A 19,680-nucleotide genomic window follows, 5' to 3' on the forward strand; every position below is an offset into this window, starting at 1 on the left:
CCCCTTTGTATAGCCTGTTCTTCGATCCCAGGATTACAGGGCTTCTTTAGGGATTTATAGTCAAGACCATATTTAGGTAGTTCCTATACCACTCTTTTTTTTGTAAGAGCGCGTGCTTACCATGGTCTACAGCAAAGGTATGTGTGTAAGAGTGCGTGCTTACCATGGTCTACAGCAAAGGTGCGTGTGTAAGAGCGTGTGCTTATCATGGTCTACAGTGAAGGGGTGTGTGTGTGTGAGCGCGTGCTTACCATGGTCTACAGTGAAGGTGTGTGTGTGAGAGAGAGCGTGTGCTTACCATGGTCTACAGGGAAGGTGTGTGTGAGAGAGCGCGCATGCTTACCATGGTCTACAGTGAAGGTGTGAGAGAGAGCGTCTGCTTACCATGGTCTACAGGGAAGGTGTGTGTGTGTGTGTGTGAGTGCATGCTTACCATAGTCTAGAGTGAAGGTGTGTGTGAGAGCGTGTGCTTACCATGGTCTACAGTGAAGGTGTGTGAGAGAGCGTGTGCTTACCATGGTCTACAGTGAAGGTGTGTGAGAGCGCGTGCTTACCATGGTCTACAGTGAAGGTGTGTGAGAGAGCGTGTGCTTACCATGGTCTACAGTGAAGGTGCGTGTGTGAGAGAGTGTGTGCTTACCATGGTCTACAGTGAAGGTGCGTGTGTGAGAGAGCGTGTGCTTACCATGGTCTACAGTGAAGGTGCGTGTATGAGAGAGCGTGTGCTTGCCATGGTCTACAGTGAAGATGCGTGTATAAGAGAGCGTGTGCTTACCATGGTCTACAGTGAAGGTGCGTGTGTGAGAGAGAGCGTGTGCTTACCATGGTCTACAGTGAAGGTGCGTGTATGAGAGAGCGTGTGCTTACCATGGTCTACAGTGAAGGTGCGTGTGTGAGAGAGCGCATGCTTACCATGGTCTACAGTGAAGGTGTGTGTAAGAGAGGGTGTGTGCTTACCATGGTCTACAGTGAAGGTGCGTGTGTGAGAGAGCATGTGCTTACCATGGTCTACAGTGAAGGTGCGTGTGTGAGAGAGCGTGTGCTTACCATGGTCTACAGTGAAGGTGCGTGTGTGAGAGAGCGTGTGCTTACCATGGTCTACAGTGAAGGTGCGTGTATGAGAGAGCGTGTGCTTACCATGGTCTACAGTGAAGGTGCGTGTGTGAGAGAGCGTGTGCTTACCATGGTCTACAGTGAAGGTGCGTGTATGAGAGAGCGTGTTTTTACCATGGTCTACAGTGAAGGTGCGTGTGTGAGAGAGCGTGTGCTTACCATGGTCTACAGTGAAGGAGCGTGTGTGAGAGAGCATGTGCTTACCATGGTCTACAGTGAAGGAGCGTGTGCTTACCATGGCCTACAGTGAAGGTGCGTGTATGAGAGAGCGTGTGCTTACCATGGCCTACAGTGAAGGTGCGTGTATGAGAGAGCGTGTGCTTACCATGGCCTACAGTGAAGGTGCGTGTGTGAGAGCATGTGCTTACCATGGTCTACAGTGAAGGTGCGTGTATGAGAGAGCGTGTGCTTACCATGGACTACAGTGAAGGTGCGTGTATGAGAGAGCGTGTGCTTACCATGGCCTACAGTGAAGGTGCGTGTGTGAGAACGTGTGCTTACCATGGTCTACAGTGAAGGTGCGTGTGTGAGAGCATGTGCTTACCATGGTCTACAGTGAAGGTGTGTGTGTGAGAGAGCGTGTTCTTACCATGGTCTACAGTGAAGGTGCGTGTATGAGAGAGCGTGTGCTTACCATGGCCTACAGTGAAGGTGCGTGTGTGAGAGAGCGTGTTCTTACCATGGTCTACAGTGAAGGTGTGTGTGTGAGAGAGCGTGTGCTTACCATGGCCTACAGTGAAGGTGCGTGTGTGAGAGAGCGTGTTCTTACCATGGTCTACAGTGAAGGTGCGTGTATGAGAGAGCGTGTGCTTACCATGGCCTACAGTGAAGGTGCGTGTATGAGAGAGCGTGTGCTTACCATGGTCTACAGTGAAGGTGTGTGTGTGAGAGAGCGTGTGCTTACCATGGCCTACAGTGAAGGTGCGTGTATGAGAGAGCGTGTGCTTACCATGGTCTACAGTGAAGGTGCGTGTATGAGAGAGCGTGTGCTTACCATGGTCTATAGTGAAGGTGCGTGTATGAGAGAGCGTGTGCTTACCATGGTCTATAGTAGTATGTATGAGAGCACTAATCACTATCTCTAATTATATTAATGTTTCTTTCCAGTCTGTATTGTTGGCCCTAATGGTGTGGGAAAAAGTACCCTGCTCTTGCTGCTGACGGGAAAACTCACGCCAGTAAGTATATGTGAGCGCTTAATAGAGATTCCTTCGTTAGGATCTGAATCCATTAGTTTGTGCTATTCGGCTTTTTTTGGGGAGCTGGATTTTTTTCTTGTGCAAGATTACCACGTTTAGATCTGTGCACAAGGATCAATCCATTGAAAAGAACCAAATAGCACAAACTTCCCCTAATCAGCCAATGAGCTTCTATCCCACAGGGCAGTTTTACACAAGCATGCATTTCCTGTTCCTCGCATAAATACGTGATCTTTTTTTTATTGTGAAAATTTGTTTTAAAATTTCCATAAGGCATGTGAAAGTGTTTAACGGCCATTATAGTGTTAAAATGACGTGATTTGTTAGAGCGTGTCGTTTTAACATTAGTGACGCTGTAATTCTATGTGTTTATCACAGCTGGGTTGTGCGACTAGCAATGCTGCTTGGATCAGCGGGAGTTTCCGCTTGGGACTAGCAGTGCTCTGCGGTTCCCAAGCTGATCTTTAACTGTATACTTTGCGGGAGTTAAAAACCTAGCATAACACTGTCGTGGATCAGAGCATGTAATTTTAACACTTGAAAGGCCCTTAAAGGGACAGTCTACACCAGAATTTTATTGTTTAAAAAGGTAGATAATCCCTTTATTACCCATTCCCATTCCCCAGTTTTGCATAACCAACACATTTATATTAATATACTTTTTACCTCTGTGATTATCTGGTATCTAAGTCTCTGCAGACTGCCCCCTTATCTCAGTTCTTTTGACAGACTTGCATTTTATCCAATCAGTGCTGGCTCCTAGGTAGCTCCACGTGCATGAGCTCAATGTTATCTATATGCCACACATGAACTAACACCCTCTAGTTGTGAAAAACTGTCAAAATGCATTCAGATAAGAGGCGGCCTTCAAGGTCTAAGAAATTATCATATGAGCCTACCTAGGTTTAGCTTTCAACTAAGAATACCAAGAGAACAAAGCAAAATTGGTGATAAAGGTAAATTGGAAAGTTGTTTAAAATGACATGCCCTATCTGAATTATGAAAGTTTATTTTGGACTAGACTGTCCCTTTAAATACTATATCCCTTTAATAAATAGAAGAAATAGTATGTACTTCCCAGTGGCCTTGCTGTAACTTTTTTTTCTTTCCCCTGTGGCTGCTCTCTATGTAAAAACCCTAAACTTAGTCTGCCAATGTGCTCCCTAATCTCCTGGGAAATAATGAACTTGCAATTGTTAGAGGTGTGCGATGTATCAACCCTCTCACTGAGGCGCAGCCAACAGAAAGCAAAATGTCTGATCTATACTGTGTCTGTAAGCAAAGTACTGGGCAGGAAACCGGGAGCTTACAGATGTGTCTTAAAATTGTCTTGAATGGTAAAATGTTTTGTAGTATATTTCTGTACATTATACAGTTGTTACCACTGCTGTGTCTGACTCACACTAAATCTGTTTTTTTATTAGACCAAAGGCGAAATGAGGAAAAACCATAGACTGGTGAGTGTGACATAATGATCTGCTGGGGAGGAAGACGGAAGTGCTTGTCTGTAAGGAAGAGGGTCACTGTGTCACCTGCAGGGGGAGGGACAGACTTTTATAGCTCCCTTCTGTCTCTGTCACTGTGTCACCTGCAGGGGGAGGGTTAGACTCATAGATCCCTTCTGACTGTGTCACCTGCAGGGGGGGGGGGGGCAGATTCATAGCTCCCGTCTGTCTGTGTCACCTTCAGGGGAGGGACAGACTCATAGTTCTCTTCTGTTTGTGTCACCTGCAGGGGGAGGGACCGACTCATAGCTCCCTTCTGACTGTGTCACTGTGTCACCTGCAGGGGGAGGGGCAGACTCATAGCTCCCATCTGTCTGTGTCACCTTCAGGGGAGGGACAGACTCATAGTTCTCTTCTGTTTGTGTCACTGTGTCCCCTGCAGGGGAAGGGACAGACTCATAGCTCCCTTCTGTCTGTCTGTCACTGTGTCACCTGCAGGGGGAGGGACAGACTCGTAGCTCCCTTCTGTCTGTGTCACCTGCAGGGGGAGGGACAGACTCATAGCTCCCTTCTGTCTGTGTCACTGTGTCACCTGCAGGGGGGGGCAGACTCATAGCTCCCTTCTGTCTGTGTCACCTGCAGGGGGAGGGACAGACTCATAGCTCCCTTCTGTCTGTGTCACCTGTAGGGGGAGGGACAGACTTATAGCTCCCTTCTGTCCGTGTCACCCTGCAGGGGGAGGGACAGACTTATAGCTCCCTTCTGTCTGTGTCACCTGCAGGGGGAGGGACAGACTCGTAGCTCCCTTCTGTCTGTGTCACCTGTAGGGGGAGGGACAGACTTATAGCTCCCTTCTGTCTGTGTCACCTGCAGGGGGAGGGACAGACTCGTAGCTCCCTTCTGTCTGTGTCACCTGTAGGGGGAGGGACAGACTCATAGCTCCCTTCTGTCTGTGTCACCTGCAGGGGGAGGGACAAACTCATAGCTCCCTTCTGTCTGTGTCACCTGCAGGGGGAAGGACAAACTCATAGCTCCCTTCTGTCTGTGTCATCTGCAGGGGGATGGGCAGACTCGTAGCTCCCTTCTGTCTGTGTCACCTGTAGGGGGAGGGACAGACTCATAGCTCCCTTCTGTCTGTGTCACCTGTAGGGGGAGGGACAGACTCATAGCTCCCTTCTGTCTGTGTCACCTGCAGGGGGAGGGACAAACTCATAGCTCCCTTCTGTCTGTGTCACCTGCAGGGGGAAGGACAAACTCATAGCTCCCTTCTGTCTGTGTCACCTGTAGGGGGATGGGCAGACTCGTAGCTCCCTTCTGTCTGTGTCACCTGTAGGGGGAGGGACAGACTCATAGCTCCCTTCTGTCTGTGTCACCTGCAGGGGGGGGGACAGACTCATAGCTCCCTTCTGTCTGTGTCACCTGCAGGGGGAGGGGCAGACTTATAGCTCCATTTTTGTTATCCCACTCCGTGAGTTGGTGTTCAGTGGGTTTTACATTATCTCTTCTAATCCCATAGAAAATCGGCTTCTTTAACCAGCAATACGCAGATCAGCTAAACATGGAGGAAACTGCTACAGAATATCTACAGCGTAACTTTAACCTGCCTTACCAGGATGCACGTAAATGCCTTGGCCGATTTGGTCTGGAGAGCCATGCTCACACCATCCAGATCTGCAAACTATCAGGTAACTGAGGAATGTCAGTCAATATCCAAGCTCCATACCTCCTGTAATACAGACAAAGACCATAAGGAGGCACTGTCCTGTACCAGCGAAACTACACGTCTTGCAATTCACAGACTAGCCACATGGTGTCACCATCACTTCCCTATCTTTATTTTACAGGAGGACAGAAAGCCAGAGTAGTATTTGCAGAGCTTTGCTGTCGGCAGCCAGATGTGCTGATCTTGGTGAGTTTTGTTGTTTTAGTGTTTAGTGTTTTTTTTTTTTTTTTTTTAATTAAAGCAGGAAAAATTTGGCAATTATGTTTTGTAATTTGTTTTTAGACTTAAACGTGTGTGTATATATATATTATTTTATTATTATTATTGGTTATTTGTAGAGCGCCAACAGATTCCGCAGCGCTAAATATATATATATACGTGTGTGTGTATATGTATGTATTATTTTATTATTATTATCGGTTATTTGTAGAGTGCCAACAGATTCCGCAGCGCTAAATATATGCATACGTGTGTGTGTATATGTATGTATTATTTTATTATTATTATCGGTTATTTGTAGAGTGCCAACAGATTCCGCAGCGCTAAATATATGCATACGTGTGTGTGTATATTTATGTATGTGTATATATATATATATAGATATAGCCTAGAGAAAATAACGTGTACCGGTGAGTGTTGTTGTTTGTATTAGTGCATCTGATAATATATCTAGCTTATTTTATTTTGGAGCAGGTCTTTGCTTGGGTTCCAGGCATTGTGGAAGTGGGGTGTGTCACTTAAAGGGACATAAGTCTTTATTTTAAAGGGGCAGTAAGGTCAAAATTAAACTTTCTTGATACCGATGGAGCATGCAATTCTAAGCAACTTTCTCATTTACTCCTAATATCAGTTTTGCTTTGTTGTCCAAAAGCCTAACTATGTAGGCTCAGAAGCAGTAATGCACTACTGGTATATAGCTGCTGATTGGTAGCTCCAATGCCTCTTGTCATTGGCTTAGTAGATGTGCTCAGCTAGCTCCCAGTAGTGCATTGCTGCTTCTTCAACAAGGGATACTAAGAAAACAAAGCATATTTGTTTATGGAAGTAAATTGGAAAGTCGTTTACACTTGTATGTTCTGAGGGTCCTGTGCCATTTAATAAGCATTGTATATATTGGTAATTTAAGTAACTGTGAACTCAAGTTCCCCATAAAATAATTGAGGTCCTCCTGTTCATATTCTGGAGTTATCAGTTTATTTTTGCTGCTGGTTCATTAGTGGGTAGAAGAGACTGATGTTTCTCCCCCATCATTATTCACCTAGATCAGTGATGGGGGAACCTTGGCTCTCCAGATGTTTCAGAACTACATCTCCCATGATGCTTAACTGGACTTCACAGTGCCTCATGGGTAATGGAGTGCCAAGCTTCACCATCAGGAGCCTAAAAGGACCTCCGGTTTGTAGTGTGAGGATATTCTCAAGCAGGTGGTCCAGGGCAGGTCCGGCCTTTTCAGGTCTTGATGCACCAGACTCTTAAAGGTCAGAGGAGCGGCATTTCACCTCATCCGAGCAGGAACAACTAGGGATTACTGGAATCTTTTTAGCTAGAATAGGGACCCTGTGTGCTAAATAGTGACGTTCTGGTTTAATGGCTCCCCTTCTTCCTTCACTACAGGATGAACCTACGAATAACCTGGACATAGAATCGATTGATGCTCTTGCAGAAGCCGTTAATGAATATAAAGGAGGTAGGTGGTCTTCCTTCCATACATTGTCTCACTTTCTGTATCTTTTATATCCCTATAGTTCTAGAGCCACTTGTAATATGGTTTCTACTTCTACTTGAGAGAGAGGTTTTGACCGTTAGGACCTCTACCTATTTTATAATTTCTTGTTAAAGGGACAGTGTGCACCACTTTTCATATTACTGCATGTAATAGACACTACTATAAAGAAGACTATGCACAGATAGTGATCTAAAAATTCAGTAAACAGAGGCAACTGTCCAAGTTCAGACTGCAAACAAAAGAGCAAAGAGGAAGTCACGTGACTCCAAATGGTGCTGGTTGGCTCCTGGGCGACTTCCTAAGTCACTAGGCACGACCCCCGGAGTTCCTACAAGGAGGGGGGCAGAATGCGGTAAAAGTTAGGACGTTCCATGCTGTTCTAAAGACATTAAAGACCAGTGCTTTTAGGAGAGCATGGGACGTGCTAACAGCGGCTAGGGGTTAACTTTAGTCCTTCTCACTAATGGCAGTGGTGAAAACAAGATTCATTGGTCGATATTTTTGCTATCTACCGGTAGATACCAGTCTAGCTTTTGTGCTCAGCCTGTCTATATTCTCTTAATGTTTTCTAAATGACATCATCTCAACCTTTCTTCTTGTTTAGCTGTGATCACAGTGAGCCACGACACCAGGCTCATTACAGAAACAAACTGCCAGCTTTGGGTAGTGGAAGAACAGACCATTAACCAAATTGAGGGCGACTTTGATGACTACAAGAGGGAGGTCCTGGAGAGCCTGGGCGAGGTGATCATCAATAAGCCCCGCGAGAAAGAATGAAATGTGAAGGTGGGCGAGAGACGAGGGACAACAGCGATGTCCACAATTTCTGCTTAAGGAGAGTGAAAAAAACATCCAACAACCTCACGCAGACTGATCCCACCGTGAAGGGAGCCCAGTCCTGTTTTTATTCCTGTTTTGCTGCCTTGATAACGCAGAGAATACTAAATAAATATTTATATATTGGCTATGAGCAGTAGTGGCTTTGAGTTTTATAAGAATTTAAAACTGGAGAGCCGGTATCCTACGCCTACGTAACCTCAAGAAGTCATAATTCACCAAATGATTTTCTTAAAGGGACAGTAAACATTAACTGCGCAGCATGTCCACAATAAGTGCTACAGTGATGCCCTCACCTTGTTAAAATGAAGATGTATTTAAACAAATGCTCTCAAAAGTCATCTGTACTTAAGCTCCCTGCTCACAAATTCTGCCGGTGTAACTTGGACAGTGACATTTTATACTTCCATATGCTTTACATCAGGAATTCAGTGGTAGAAGGAATTTGACTGCCCATCCATACATAGATTAAAGGCATTAACCCCTTAAATCGACATCAAACCTAAAAAAATTATTTCATGATTCACAGAGTACAAATTTAAGCAACTTTCAATTTACTTCTATTCATTTTTATTCGTTTTCTTGGTATCCTTTATTGAAAAAGGAGGAATGTAAGCTCAGGCGCGTGCACGTATCTGCAGCACTATATAGAAGCAGTTTTGCAAGAATGTTATACGTTATCAAGAGCACTAGATGACAGCACTATTTCCTGCCATATACATGTGCACACTACCTATCTAGATATTTCTTCAACAAAGAATAATATGAGAACAAAGCAAATTTGACAATAGAAGTAAATTGGAAATATTTTTTTTTAAAACTGTTTTCTCAATCTGAATAATGAAAGAGAAATTGTGGGTTTTATGTTCCGTTTAGGACAAAGTCCCCACCTCCTTTCAGTTTCTGTTCTTATATTACAGGCATTTTTGCTTTTTAATTGTTCTTTTCCCATAATTATCCGTTCTCTTTTTAAGTGCACCCATACACAGTATATACTGGGGGGTTTTACCAGACAAGCAGGGCTTTCTTGTGATACCCTATATGAGTGTATAAAATAACAATACATAGGAATGTATTACTAAAGATTGTGGGGGGGGGGTTAAAAAACAAAACTGATTTTCCAGTTTCTTTATAATCATTTCTAAAAAAAAAAAAAAAAAGTGCATTATTTCTTTGACACGATGAGTCCACGGATCATCTTAATTACTAATGGGATATTCACCTCCTGGTCAGCAGGAGGAGGCAAAGAGCACCACAGCAGAGCTGTTAAATAGCTCCTCCCTTCCCTCCCACCCCAGTCATTCTCTTTGCCTACGTTAGTAATAGGAAGAGGTAAAGTGAGGTGTTAGTGTAGATTCTTCAATCAAGAGTTTATTATTTTTAAAGTAGTGCCAGAGTGTGCTGCTTTGTTCTAGGGTGTAGCCGTAGTCCATATCAGCCTCTACAGGAGAGCTTTGGTGGCTTTAGAGCAATAAGGGATAGGACCTCTCAAGCCTGAGAGCTGCCTTGCTGCCAGGCAGAAGTCAAGGTAAGTGCTACCTTAAGCTTTCTGGGAGAAAGGACTCAGAAGTTTAATAAGCACTTTGAATATTTAATAACATAAGGGGCTCTTTATTAATGTGCTGCTTTATGTTGGGACATTAAACGTTTTTCAAGTGGTAGAATCTGTTTGGGCAGCGTTATATGCCAAGGCACTGGGGCTAAAGGGGTTAAGCTGCTTTTTTATGGCTACGGTGGTTTCACTTGATGATAGTAGGAGCGGAATAGCTCATGCCCACGATGGGCAGTCCTTCCGGTTTTTGCCCGCCTTTCCATAGCGCTTCAATCAATAGTGAAGCTGAGGGAAGTGCGCATTAAAAAAATCAGTTTAAGAGTTTGACCGGTCTGTTCTGGAGTCGCATGGTGAACATGCGTTGCTAGTACAGGCACGGTCTTCTACTGTTTTATTAGCTGTTGTTATCGTTTCTAAGAATCACTACAGACAGGATAAGAGTCATAACGATCTGCAGTAAAGTAGGAGCACTTCAGCAGAGTGCAGAGGTTAGATTTTGTATTGTTGTTTTGCAACATAAGTTATCTAAACTGCAGTTTGCATAAACAGTTTTATATTTAAAGTGACAGTAACTGTTTGTTTTTAGTTAATTTTTCCAAATAATTGTGATAACTTTTGTTTATTATTTGGCAATTTGGGTGCTAGCATGGATCAAGAGAACTTGCAAGATGTCGCCTGTGCTTTATGTTTTGATGCTAATGTGGAACCACCAATCCCTTTCTGTCCTTCATGTTTTCAAAGGACTTTGAGTTATAGGGATAAGATTTTTTCAGAGCCAGTCTCTTCTAAGGCAGATGTTGTCCAGGAGTCCAATGAGGATGGTCAAGTTATGCCGCAGCTTTCTCCCCAAGCGTCCCAAATTTTACCGCCCTCTCAAGCAGTGCCTTGCGCTTCAGCTATAGTCCCTGCGGGGATTTCGTTACAAGACATAGCTTCTCTTATGTCTTCAACTATTTCTGATGCCCTGTCTGCTTTTCCAATGTTGCAGAGCAAACATAAGAGAAAAGCCAGGCATTCTGTAAGCGAGGCATCAGACACAATTGTTTCGGTTTCAGAATTATCCTCCCAGCAACACGAAGAGGAGGGTACTGCAGTAGTTTCTGAAGGAGAAATTTCAGATTCAGAGGATTTATTACCTCTGACAGACTCAGAGGTGGTATCTTTCAGATTTAAACTTGATCACCTTCGTCTGTTACTCAGGGAGGTTTTGATTACTTTGGACGATAGTGACTCCACAGTGGTAGTTGTCCCTCAAAAGTCTAGTAAACTTGACAGATATTTTGATGTTCCTTCCTATACAGATGTATTTCCAGTTCCTAAAAGAGCTACTGAAATCATTGCTAAGGAGTGGGAGAGACCGGGCATCCCTTTTTCTCCCTCTCCTATTTTCAAGAAAATGTTTCCAATAGCCAATTCTGTTAAGGAGGCTTGGCAAACCGTTCCTAAGGTAGAAGGAGCCGTCTGTACCTTAGCTAAAAGATAGTTCTGCTTTCAAAGATCCAATGGATAAGAAGTTGGAGGGGTTACTCAAGAAGATTTATGTACACCAGGGTCTGCAGTGGCAACCAGCTGGGTGCATTGCCACCGTCACTAGTGCGGCAGCATATTGGTTTGATGCTCTGTCTGAGGCCCTCAGGACTGAGACTTCTTTGGATGAGATCCAAGATAGGATAAAAGCTCTTAAGCTAGCTAATGCTTTTATTTCGGATGCTTCCCCTCAAGTTATCAAATTGGGAGCGAAGATATCGAGTTTCTCTATTTTGGCCCGCAGAGCCTTATGGTTAAAACCTTGGTCTGCGGATGTATCATCCAAGTCTAAGCTTCTAGCTATTCCTTACAAAGGGAAGAGTTTGTTCGGACTTGATCTGAAGGAGATTATTTCCGATATCACGGGAGGTAAGGGTCACCTCCCGCAAGACAAGAGAAATAAACAGAGAGGGCGACAAAGCAATTTTCGTTCCTTTCGAAACTTCAAAGGAAACTCTTCCTCTTCTAAGCAGGAACAGTCTAAACCTACATGGTAGTCAGTCTTGGAACAAAGGAAAACAGTCCAAGAAGCCGGTTAATGATTCCAAGACAGCTTGAAGGGCAGGCCCCCGATCCCGGACCCGATCTGGTAGGGGGCAGACTTTTCTTTTTCATTCAAGCCTGGGTTCGGGATGTCCAGGATCCCTGGGCAATAGAAATAGTGTCTCAGGGATACAAACTGGAGTTCAAGATTTTTCCTTCCATAGACACTTCTACTTTCAAAATTATCTGCAGACCAAAGAGAGAGGTGTTCTTACACTGTGTAGGAGGAACAGTGTAAGAGTCAGGAACAGGGATTGGGGTTTTATTCCAATCTGTTCGTAGTTCCCAAAAAAGAGGGGACCTTCAGACCAATTCTAGACCTCAAGTCTAAACAAGTTTCTCAGGGTACCGTCCTTCAAGATGGAAACTATTCGTTCCATTCTTCTATTGATCCAGGAAGGTCAATTTATGACCACAGTGGATTTAAAGGACGCGTATCTACATGTTCCCATTCACAGGGATCATCACAAGTTCTTAAGGTTTGCCTTTCTGAACAAACACTACCAGTTTATTGCTCTTCCTTTCGGTCTTGCCACAGCCCCCAGAATCTTCACAAAGGTTCTGGGATCTCTGTTGGTGGTTCTTCGATCAAAAGGCATTGCAGCAGCGCCTTATCTGGACGATATTCTAGTTCAGGCGCCATCCTTTCAGTTAGCAAGAACCATAATAGACTCTCTGTCTGAAGATTTTTCTGACGGAGGTCAGGAAATTAAAGATTATCGATACTTGTCTAGCCCTTCAGTCCACTCTTTAGCCATCAGTGGCTCAATGCATGGAGTTAATCGGGTTGATGGTGGCTGCAATGGACATCATCCCGTTTGCTCGCTTCCATCTCAGAGCTCTGCAGTTGAACATGCTGAGACAGTGGAACGGAGATTCAGACTTGTCCCCTCGTCTTCTCCTGGAGCAGGAGACAAGGGACCCTCCACAATGGTGGTTGTCTCTGGATCATCTCTCCCAGGGAACATGCTTTCGCAGACCTTCTTGGGTGATTTTGACAACAGATGCCGGCCTTCTAGGGTGGGGAGCAGTCTGGGGCTCTCTAAAGGCTCAGGGAATATGGACTCAGTCAGAGTCTGCATTACCCATAAACATTCTGGAACGAAGAGCTATCTACAATGCTCTTCTGGCCTGGCTTCTGTTAGCCTTGGCACAGTTTATCAGGTTCCAGTCGGACAACATAACGTCAGTGGCCTACATCAATCATCAGGGGGAAAGAGGAGTTCCTTGGCTATGACGGAGGTATCCAAAATTATTCAATGGGCGGAGGCTCATTCTTGCTGTCTGTCTGCGATCCACATCCCAGGGGTGGACAACTGAGAGGCGGATTTCCTGAGCAGGCAGACCTTTCACCCGGGGGAGTGGGAACTTCATTCTGAAGTGTTTTCAAGCCTGATTCTCAAATGGGGTCAGCTGGAATTAGATCTCATGGCATCGCGACAGAATGCCAAGCTCCCAAGATACGAGTCGAGATCCAGGGACCCCCAGGTTGAACTGACAGATGCTCTGGTGGCTCCTTGGAATTTCAATCTAGCATACCCGTTTCCTCCATTTGCTCTTCTTCCTCGAGTAATCGCTCGAATCAAACAGGAGAAGGCCTTGGTGATCCTCGTAGCACCGGCCTGGCCTCGCAGGATTTGGTATGCAGACCTAGTGGAGATGACATCTCTACCACCTTGAAGACTTCTGTTGAGGAAAGACCTTCTGATTCAGGGGCCCTTCCTTCACCCAAATCTAGTTTTTCTGAAGCTGACTGCTTGAAGATTGAACGCTTGATTTGTTTATAGAAACCATGATTCGTTTATAGAAACCATGATTCGTTTATAGAAACCATGATTCAGGCTCGTAAACCTGTAACTAGAAGGATTTATTATAAGATTTGGCGTAAGTATCTCTATTGGTGTGAATCCAAGGGTTACTCTTGGAGTAGAGTTAGGATTCCCAGGATTTTGTCTTTTCTCCAGGAGGGTTTGGAGAAGGGTTTATCGACGAGTTCCCTAAAGGGTCAAATTTCAGCCTTATCTATTTTGTTGCACAAACGTCTGGCGGATGTTCCGGATGTACAATCTTTTTGTCAGGCCTTAGTCAGGATCAGTCCTGTGTTCAAACCAGTTACTCCTCCTTGGAGTCTTAGTTTAGTTCTCAATGTTCTTCAAGAGGTTCCGTTTGAGCCTATGCATTCCTTAGATATTAAGTTATCTTGGAAGATTTTATTTCTTGTTGCTATATCTTCTGCTCGGAGAGTGTCGGAACTCTCGGCTTTGCAGTATGAGTCTCCTTATCTTATTTTCCATGCAGATAAGATAGTTTTACGTGCCAAATTAGGATTTCTTCCTAAGGTTGTTTCTGATCAAAATATTAATCAGGAGATCGTTGTTCCTTCCTTGTCTCCTAATCCTTCTAAGAAGGAAAGACTCTTGTACAATTTGGAAGTGGTCCGCGCTTTAAAGTTTTACATGCAGGCGACTAAGGACTTTCGTCAGTCTTCTTCTTTGTTTGTGGTTTTCTCAGGAAAACGCAAGGGACAGAAAGGTCTGCTACCTCTTTCTTTTTGGCTGAAGAGTATCATACGTTTTGCATATGAGACTGCTGGATAGCAGCCTCCCGAGAGGGTTACGGCTTATTCCACGAGGGCTGTTTCTTCCTCATGGACATTCAAAAATGAAGCTTCTGTGGAACAGATTTGCAAGGCTGCAACTTGGTCCTCTCTCTACACTTTTTCAAAGTTTTACAAATTTGACACTTTTGCCTCGGCTGAGGCTGGTTTTGGGAGAAAGGTTCTTCAAGCAGTAGTGCCTTCCATTTAGGTTCCCTGTCTTGTCCCTCCTGTATCATCTGTGTGCTCTAGCTTGGGTATTGAATCCCATTAGTAATTAAGATGATCCGTTGACTCATCGTGTCTTAAAAAAAGAAAAGAAAATTTATGCTTACCTGATAAATGTATTTCTTTTTTGACACGATGAGTCCATGGCCCGCCCTGTTCTTATAGACGGGTTGTGTTTTTTTTTTTGTAAACTTCAGACACCTCTGCACCTTGGCTTTTCCTTTCTCTTCCTAACTTCGGTCGAATGACTGGAGTGGGAGGGATGGGAGGAGCTATTTAACAGCTCTGCTGTGGTGCTCTTTGCCTCCTCCTGCTGACCAGGAGGTGAATATCCCATTAGTAATTAAGATGATCCGTGGACTCATCGTGTCAAAAAAGAAATAAATTTATCAGGTAAGCATACATTTTCTTTTTGTCAAGGTTGTAGAAATACCCCATATTACCTAGGTTTCCAAGGGACATTAAACACTAAATGAATGCTAGATAGAATGATGCATTCAAATAAATGATTTGTTTGTTTCATTCGCTGTTTAAATGGTGACAAAATAAGTGTACAGCTTTAGTGTCTATAAAACAATGGGAGCTGCCATGTTGTAACTTAGGTTACCTTCTCTGCTGTGGCCAAGTAGGGACAGTTATAAATAGGCCATTAGAGTGTGCAGCCAATGACAGTGATGAATATAACAGTGTTCTGCACTTTCATTTCTAACAGGAACTGAAAAGCCCACAATTTCAGAATGGAATTGCAGGAAAAGGGGACAAAATAAATAATGAAAGTATATTGCAGAGCTTTTTTATATTTTAAGATTTATCATTTTATATCATCATTTCAGTGTTTAATGTCCCTTTTAAGTTTGCTATGCTTTGATTGTAACATTAAATAGGGGTCACCCAATCCAAAACCATTACACAAAAGTATATATTTGTTGATACTAGACAATCCACGGAATTTACCTAGAGGCATTTTGACATTTTTAATTTTAAGCCTTTGTGAAGGTCTGAAAATATAACATGGGGATAAAATAAAGACTTTATTAAAATACATTTCACACTTTGATTAACAGAGAACACTGGTGTTGGATACCAGATCTGTGGGAGACTGTTAAACTGAGCATCTAGAGGTTGGTGCATGAAGTTAGACATAGCAAGGTCAACATTATGTGTATGGGTGCATTTCAGTTTTAAAGGAATAGTCAAGTCAAATTTAAACTTTCAGGATTCAGGTAGAGCAGCAATTTTAAGCAACTTTCTAATTTACTCCTATTAATTTTTCTTCGTTCTCTTGGTATCTTTATTTGAAAACGCAGGAAAGTAAGCATAGTAGCCGGCCCATTTTTGATTCCGCACCTGGGTAGAGCTTGCTGATTAGTGTCTAAATGTAGCCACCAATCAGCAATCCCTACCCAGGTGCTGAACCAAAAATTGTCCGGCTTCTAAGCTTACATTCAAACAAAGATAGCAAGAGAACGAAAAAAAAACATTGATAATAGGAGTAAACTAGAAAGTTGCTTAATTGTAATTTTGACTAGACTATCGCTTTAAATAGGAACATATTTCCATTGTCAAAAATGCTTCTAGTAAAAGTTGTTAGTGTTTTACAGCAGCATATGCACATATGGTGTGAGGGCCTGTGCACCAGCACTCAAACACCACCTCAGTCAACAGCGGCTTATGACACAAATGAATTCTTTACTAACACAAGCCACACCCCCACCCGATCTCTAAGCAGGCCTGATGTTTGTATCCTAAAGCTTTAGTCTTAAGTAGCATATTTGTGTATGCCTCAAACAGTAATCATGTTTGCTATTAAATCATTGTAAAAATGCTTCTATTTAAAACAAAAGGACAGAAAAGTCTGCATTTCAAAGTGGTCTCTGTCAGAAAGTGCTCTTGTTCACTGAGCATCCAGTAGAAGAAGATGATATGAAGCAGAAGAGGATCCTGCCCTCTAAGGCATAAAGCAGAACCTCCCTTTGTGGTACCCAGAAGCAGTTTAATAAGCATGATCCAGGGTTGAAGAATCCACATCCAAGCAGTGGTAACGCATGCTGGGAACAGATGTAACTATTTTCAATCTTTAGCGGCAGTTCTTCAGGCTTCGGAGTGTCCAGGGAACACATGGCTGACCAGCAGAAGAGTTTATTTTTTGCAAGCTTGTAGTACCTTTTAGCAAAGGGTAAGGGTAACGCTTGATACTGGGACCTGGAAGACTCACCTGGAGTTGTATATCCCACAGGGATCAGGTTCCAACTGCCCCAGTAGTAAACTGTCACATCAGAATAAATAGTTTACATGCTGCAACAATTCCAAACGCTAGGGCAGTGATGGGGAACCTTGGCGCTCCAGATCTACATTTCCCATGATACTCGACTGGACTGCAGAGTGCCTAAGCATCATGGGAAATGCAGTTCTGAAACATCTGGAGTGCCAAGGTTTGCCATCACTGTGCTAGGGCCTGAGCAAATGACCCTCTGCCAAAAGGGTAATGCAGTCCAAAATAGCAACACTCACCAGTAGTCAAAAAGTTGCAAATTTATTGGGACACCAAGGTCAAGAAAGACAACGTTCCGGACCTCTAGTCCTTAATCATGTCAATACACATAATGCAAATAATAGCACCCTTATAAAGGGGCAGGTATATAATGCTCCACCCCTTAATTAACCTTTTCTAATCACAGCTGAAACAATACAATGAAATAAAACAAAGTGATGACGGACTGCACCATCTAGTGGTAATACATTCAACTACATACATGATTTAAAAATGAACAATTATGTACATAGTCTAAAAAATTGAAGACTAGGATACTGAATTACATATAAATTGCATAAAAGATACAGCATACATTCTAGAATTATCTCATAGGGTGAAGAGGACGCTAGAAGAAAGAGGTTAGGAAATAATCATCGGTAAATGGATAAATCAAATTACTTGCCCATAAAACTACAGGGTTCTAATTTGTTGATCCAAAATAACCTCATTTTGCTTCAGATGGGAGCTGTTAAGAAAGTTTTGCAACAATTTAGCTCATTTAATAGTTGTCAGATTGAATTTATTCTTGATCTTTTAGAGATTGTACTGAGATGCAACTATTTTTTATAACAGGATGATTACTATCTTCAGTTGCAGGGAACGGCCATGGGTTCCAATATCACCCCAACCTACACCAATATCTTTATGAACATCTTTGAGGAGCAATTAGTTTTTGAGAATTCTCTCTTCATTCTATGTGGTGCCACTTGGTGGTGTCAAGGTCAAACTTAAAACAAATCAAGACCGCCTGGTTTTTGTCACACATTATAACAATCTTAGTAGTAAGATCAATTATATACTTAGGAAACTGGCACATTTTGAGTACCTGTAACCCTTTAGTCAAGGCATTTCAGTCTAACTTTATGCCAGCGTACAAAAGAAGCAGTAATCTGCGTGACAGGCTGATATAGGCTCTAAGAAATTAAATGTACAAACATATATTACAGAAAAGTATTTAGGCTGTTAACATTGCAACAGTATGATTAAGGGTAGATATCCTAGGACGGGGAAAAGATTCAGTATCAGAGGTTTGTTTGCATGTACCACCAGTTATTCCATCTATATGATCAAATGCCCTTGTGGGTAGAGTTACATTGGCGAGACGATCAGAATGGTCCGTGATAAGATGTGTGAACATAGGTCTGATATTAGGACAAAAAAAAAGGAAATTTATGCTTACCCAATAAATTGATTTCTTCTACGATACGACGAGTCCACGGATTTCATCCTTACTTGTGGGATATTATCCTCCTGCTAACAGGAAGTGGCAAAAAGCACCACAGCAGAGCTGTATATATAGCTCCTCCCTTCCCCTCCACCTCCAGTCATTCGACCAAAGGTTATAGGAAGAGAAAGGAAAAGCTAAAAGATGCAGAGGTGACTGAAGTAATAAATAATAAAAAACAGAATCTGTCTAAAATTGACGGGGAGGGCCATAGACTCGTCGTATCGTAGAAGAAATCAATTTATCAGGTAAGCATAAATTTCCTTTTCTTCTACAAGATACGACGAGTCCACGGATTTCATCCTTACTTGTGGGATACAATACCAAAGCAACAGGACACGGATGAAAGGGAGGGACAAGACAGAGACCTAAACGGAACGCACCACTGCTTGAAGAACTTTCCTCCCAAAAACAGCCTCAGAAGAAGCAAAAGTATCAAATTTGGAAAAAGTATGAAGGGACGACCAAGTCGCAGCCTTAGAAATCTGTTCAACAGATGCATTGTTTTTAAATGCCCATGTGGAAGCCACAGCCCTAGTAGAATGAGACGTAATTCTTTCAGGAGGCTGCTGTCCAGCAGTCTCATATGCCAGGCGGATGATACTCCTCAGCCAAAAAGAAAAAGAGGTAGCCGTAGCTTTCTGACCTTTACGCTTTCCAGAATAAACCATGAACAAAGAAGATGATTGACGGAAATCCTTAGTTGCCTGTAAGTAAAACTTTAAGGCACGGACCACGTCCAGGTTATGTAACAGACGCTCCTTCTTAGAAGAAGGATTAGGACACAAGGAAGGAACAACAATTTCCTGATTAATATTCTTATTCGAAACAACCTTAGGAAGAAAACCAAGTTTGGTACGTAAAGCCACCTTATCAGAATAAATATGAGATAAGGTGAATCACACTGTAACGCTGAAAGCTCTGAAACTCTTCGAGCAGAATAGCAACCAAAAACAGAACTTTCCAAGACAATAACTTTATATCTATGGAATGTAAAGGATCAAACGGAACCCAAAGAACTAAATTCAAACTCCAGGGAGGAGTAATAGGTCTAAATACAGGCTTAATTCTGGTCAGAGCCTGACAAAAAGACTGAACATCTGGCACATCTGCCAAACGTTTGTGAAACAAAATTGACAATGCAGAAATTTGTCCCTTTAAGGAACTAGCTGAAAGGCCTTTCTCCAATCCTTCTTGGAGAAAAGACAGAATCCTAGGAATCCTAACTTTACTCCATGAGTAGCCCTTGGATTCACACCAATAAAGATATTTACGCCATATCTTATGATAGATCTTTCTAGTGACAGGCTTTCTAGCCTGTATCAAAGTACTGATAACAGAATCAGAGAATCCTTGCTTCGATAAAATCAAGCGTTCAATCTCCACGCAGTCAGCTGCAGAGAAGTTAGATTTGGATGTTGGAAAGGACCTTG

The 19,680-nt window shown here is 43.0% G+C and overlaps 1 protein-coding gene across 1 annotated transcript in view; it reads left to right on the forward strand.

Annotated features, from left to right (window-relative positions):
- The window catches only part of ABCF1 (ATP binding cassette subfamily F member 1), an 80,965-nt gene extending 72,789 nt beyond the window's left edge, over positions 1 to 8,176 (forward strand). Inside the window, exons 23-28 of the mRNA XM_053722045.1 lie at positions 2,221 to 2,291; positions 3,737 to 3,769; positions 5,274 to 5,442; positions 5,602 to 5,666; positions 7,095 to 7,167; positions 7,811 to 8,176. Of these exons, the coding sequence (XP_053578020.1) occupies positions 2,221 to 2,291; positions 3,737 to 3,769; positions 5,274 to 5,442; positions 5,602 to 5,666; positions 7,095 to 7,167; positions 7,811 to 7,983 (584 nt within the window). The 3' untranslated portion in view covers positions 7,984 to 8,176. The remainder of the gene's footprint in view (positions 1 to 2,220; positions 2,292 to 3,736; positions 3,770 to 5,273; positions 5,443 to 5,601; positions 5,667 to 7,094; positions 7,168 to 7,810) is intronic.
- Positions 8,177 to 19,680: the final 11,504 nt, after the last annotated feature.

The sequence above is a fragment of the Bombina bombina genome, chromosome 7, assembly GCF_027579735.1.
Source record: "Bombina bombina isolate aBomBom1 chromosome 7, aBomBom1.pri, whole genome shotgun sequence".
In the NCBI taxonomy this organism is placed as follows: Eukaryota; Metazoa; Chordata; class Amphibia; order Anura; family Bombinatoridae; genus Bombina; species Bombina bombina.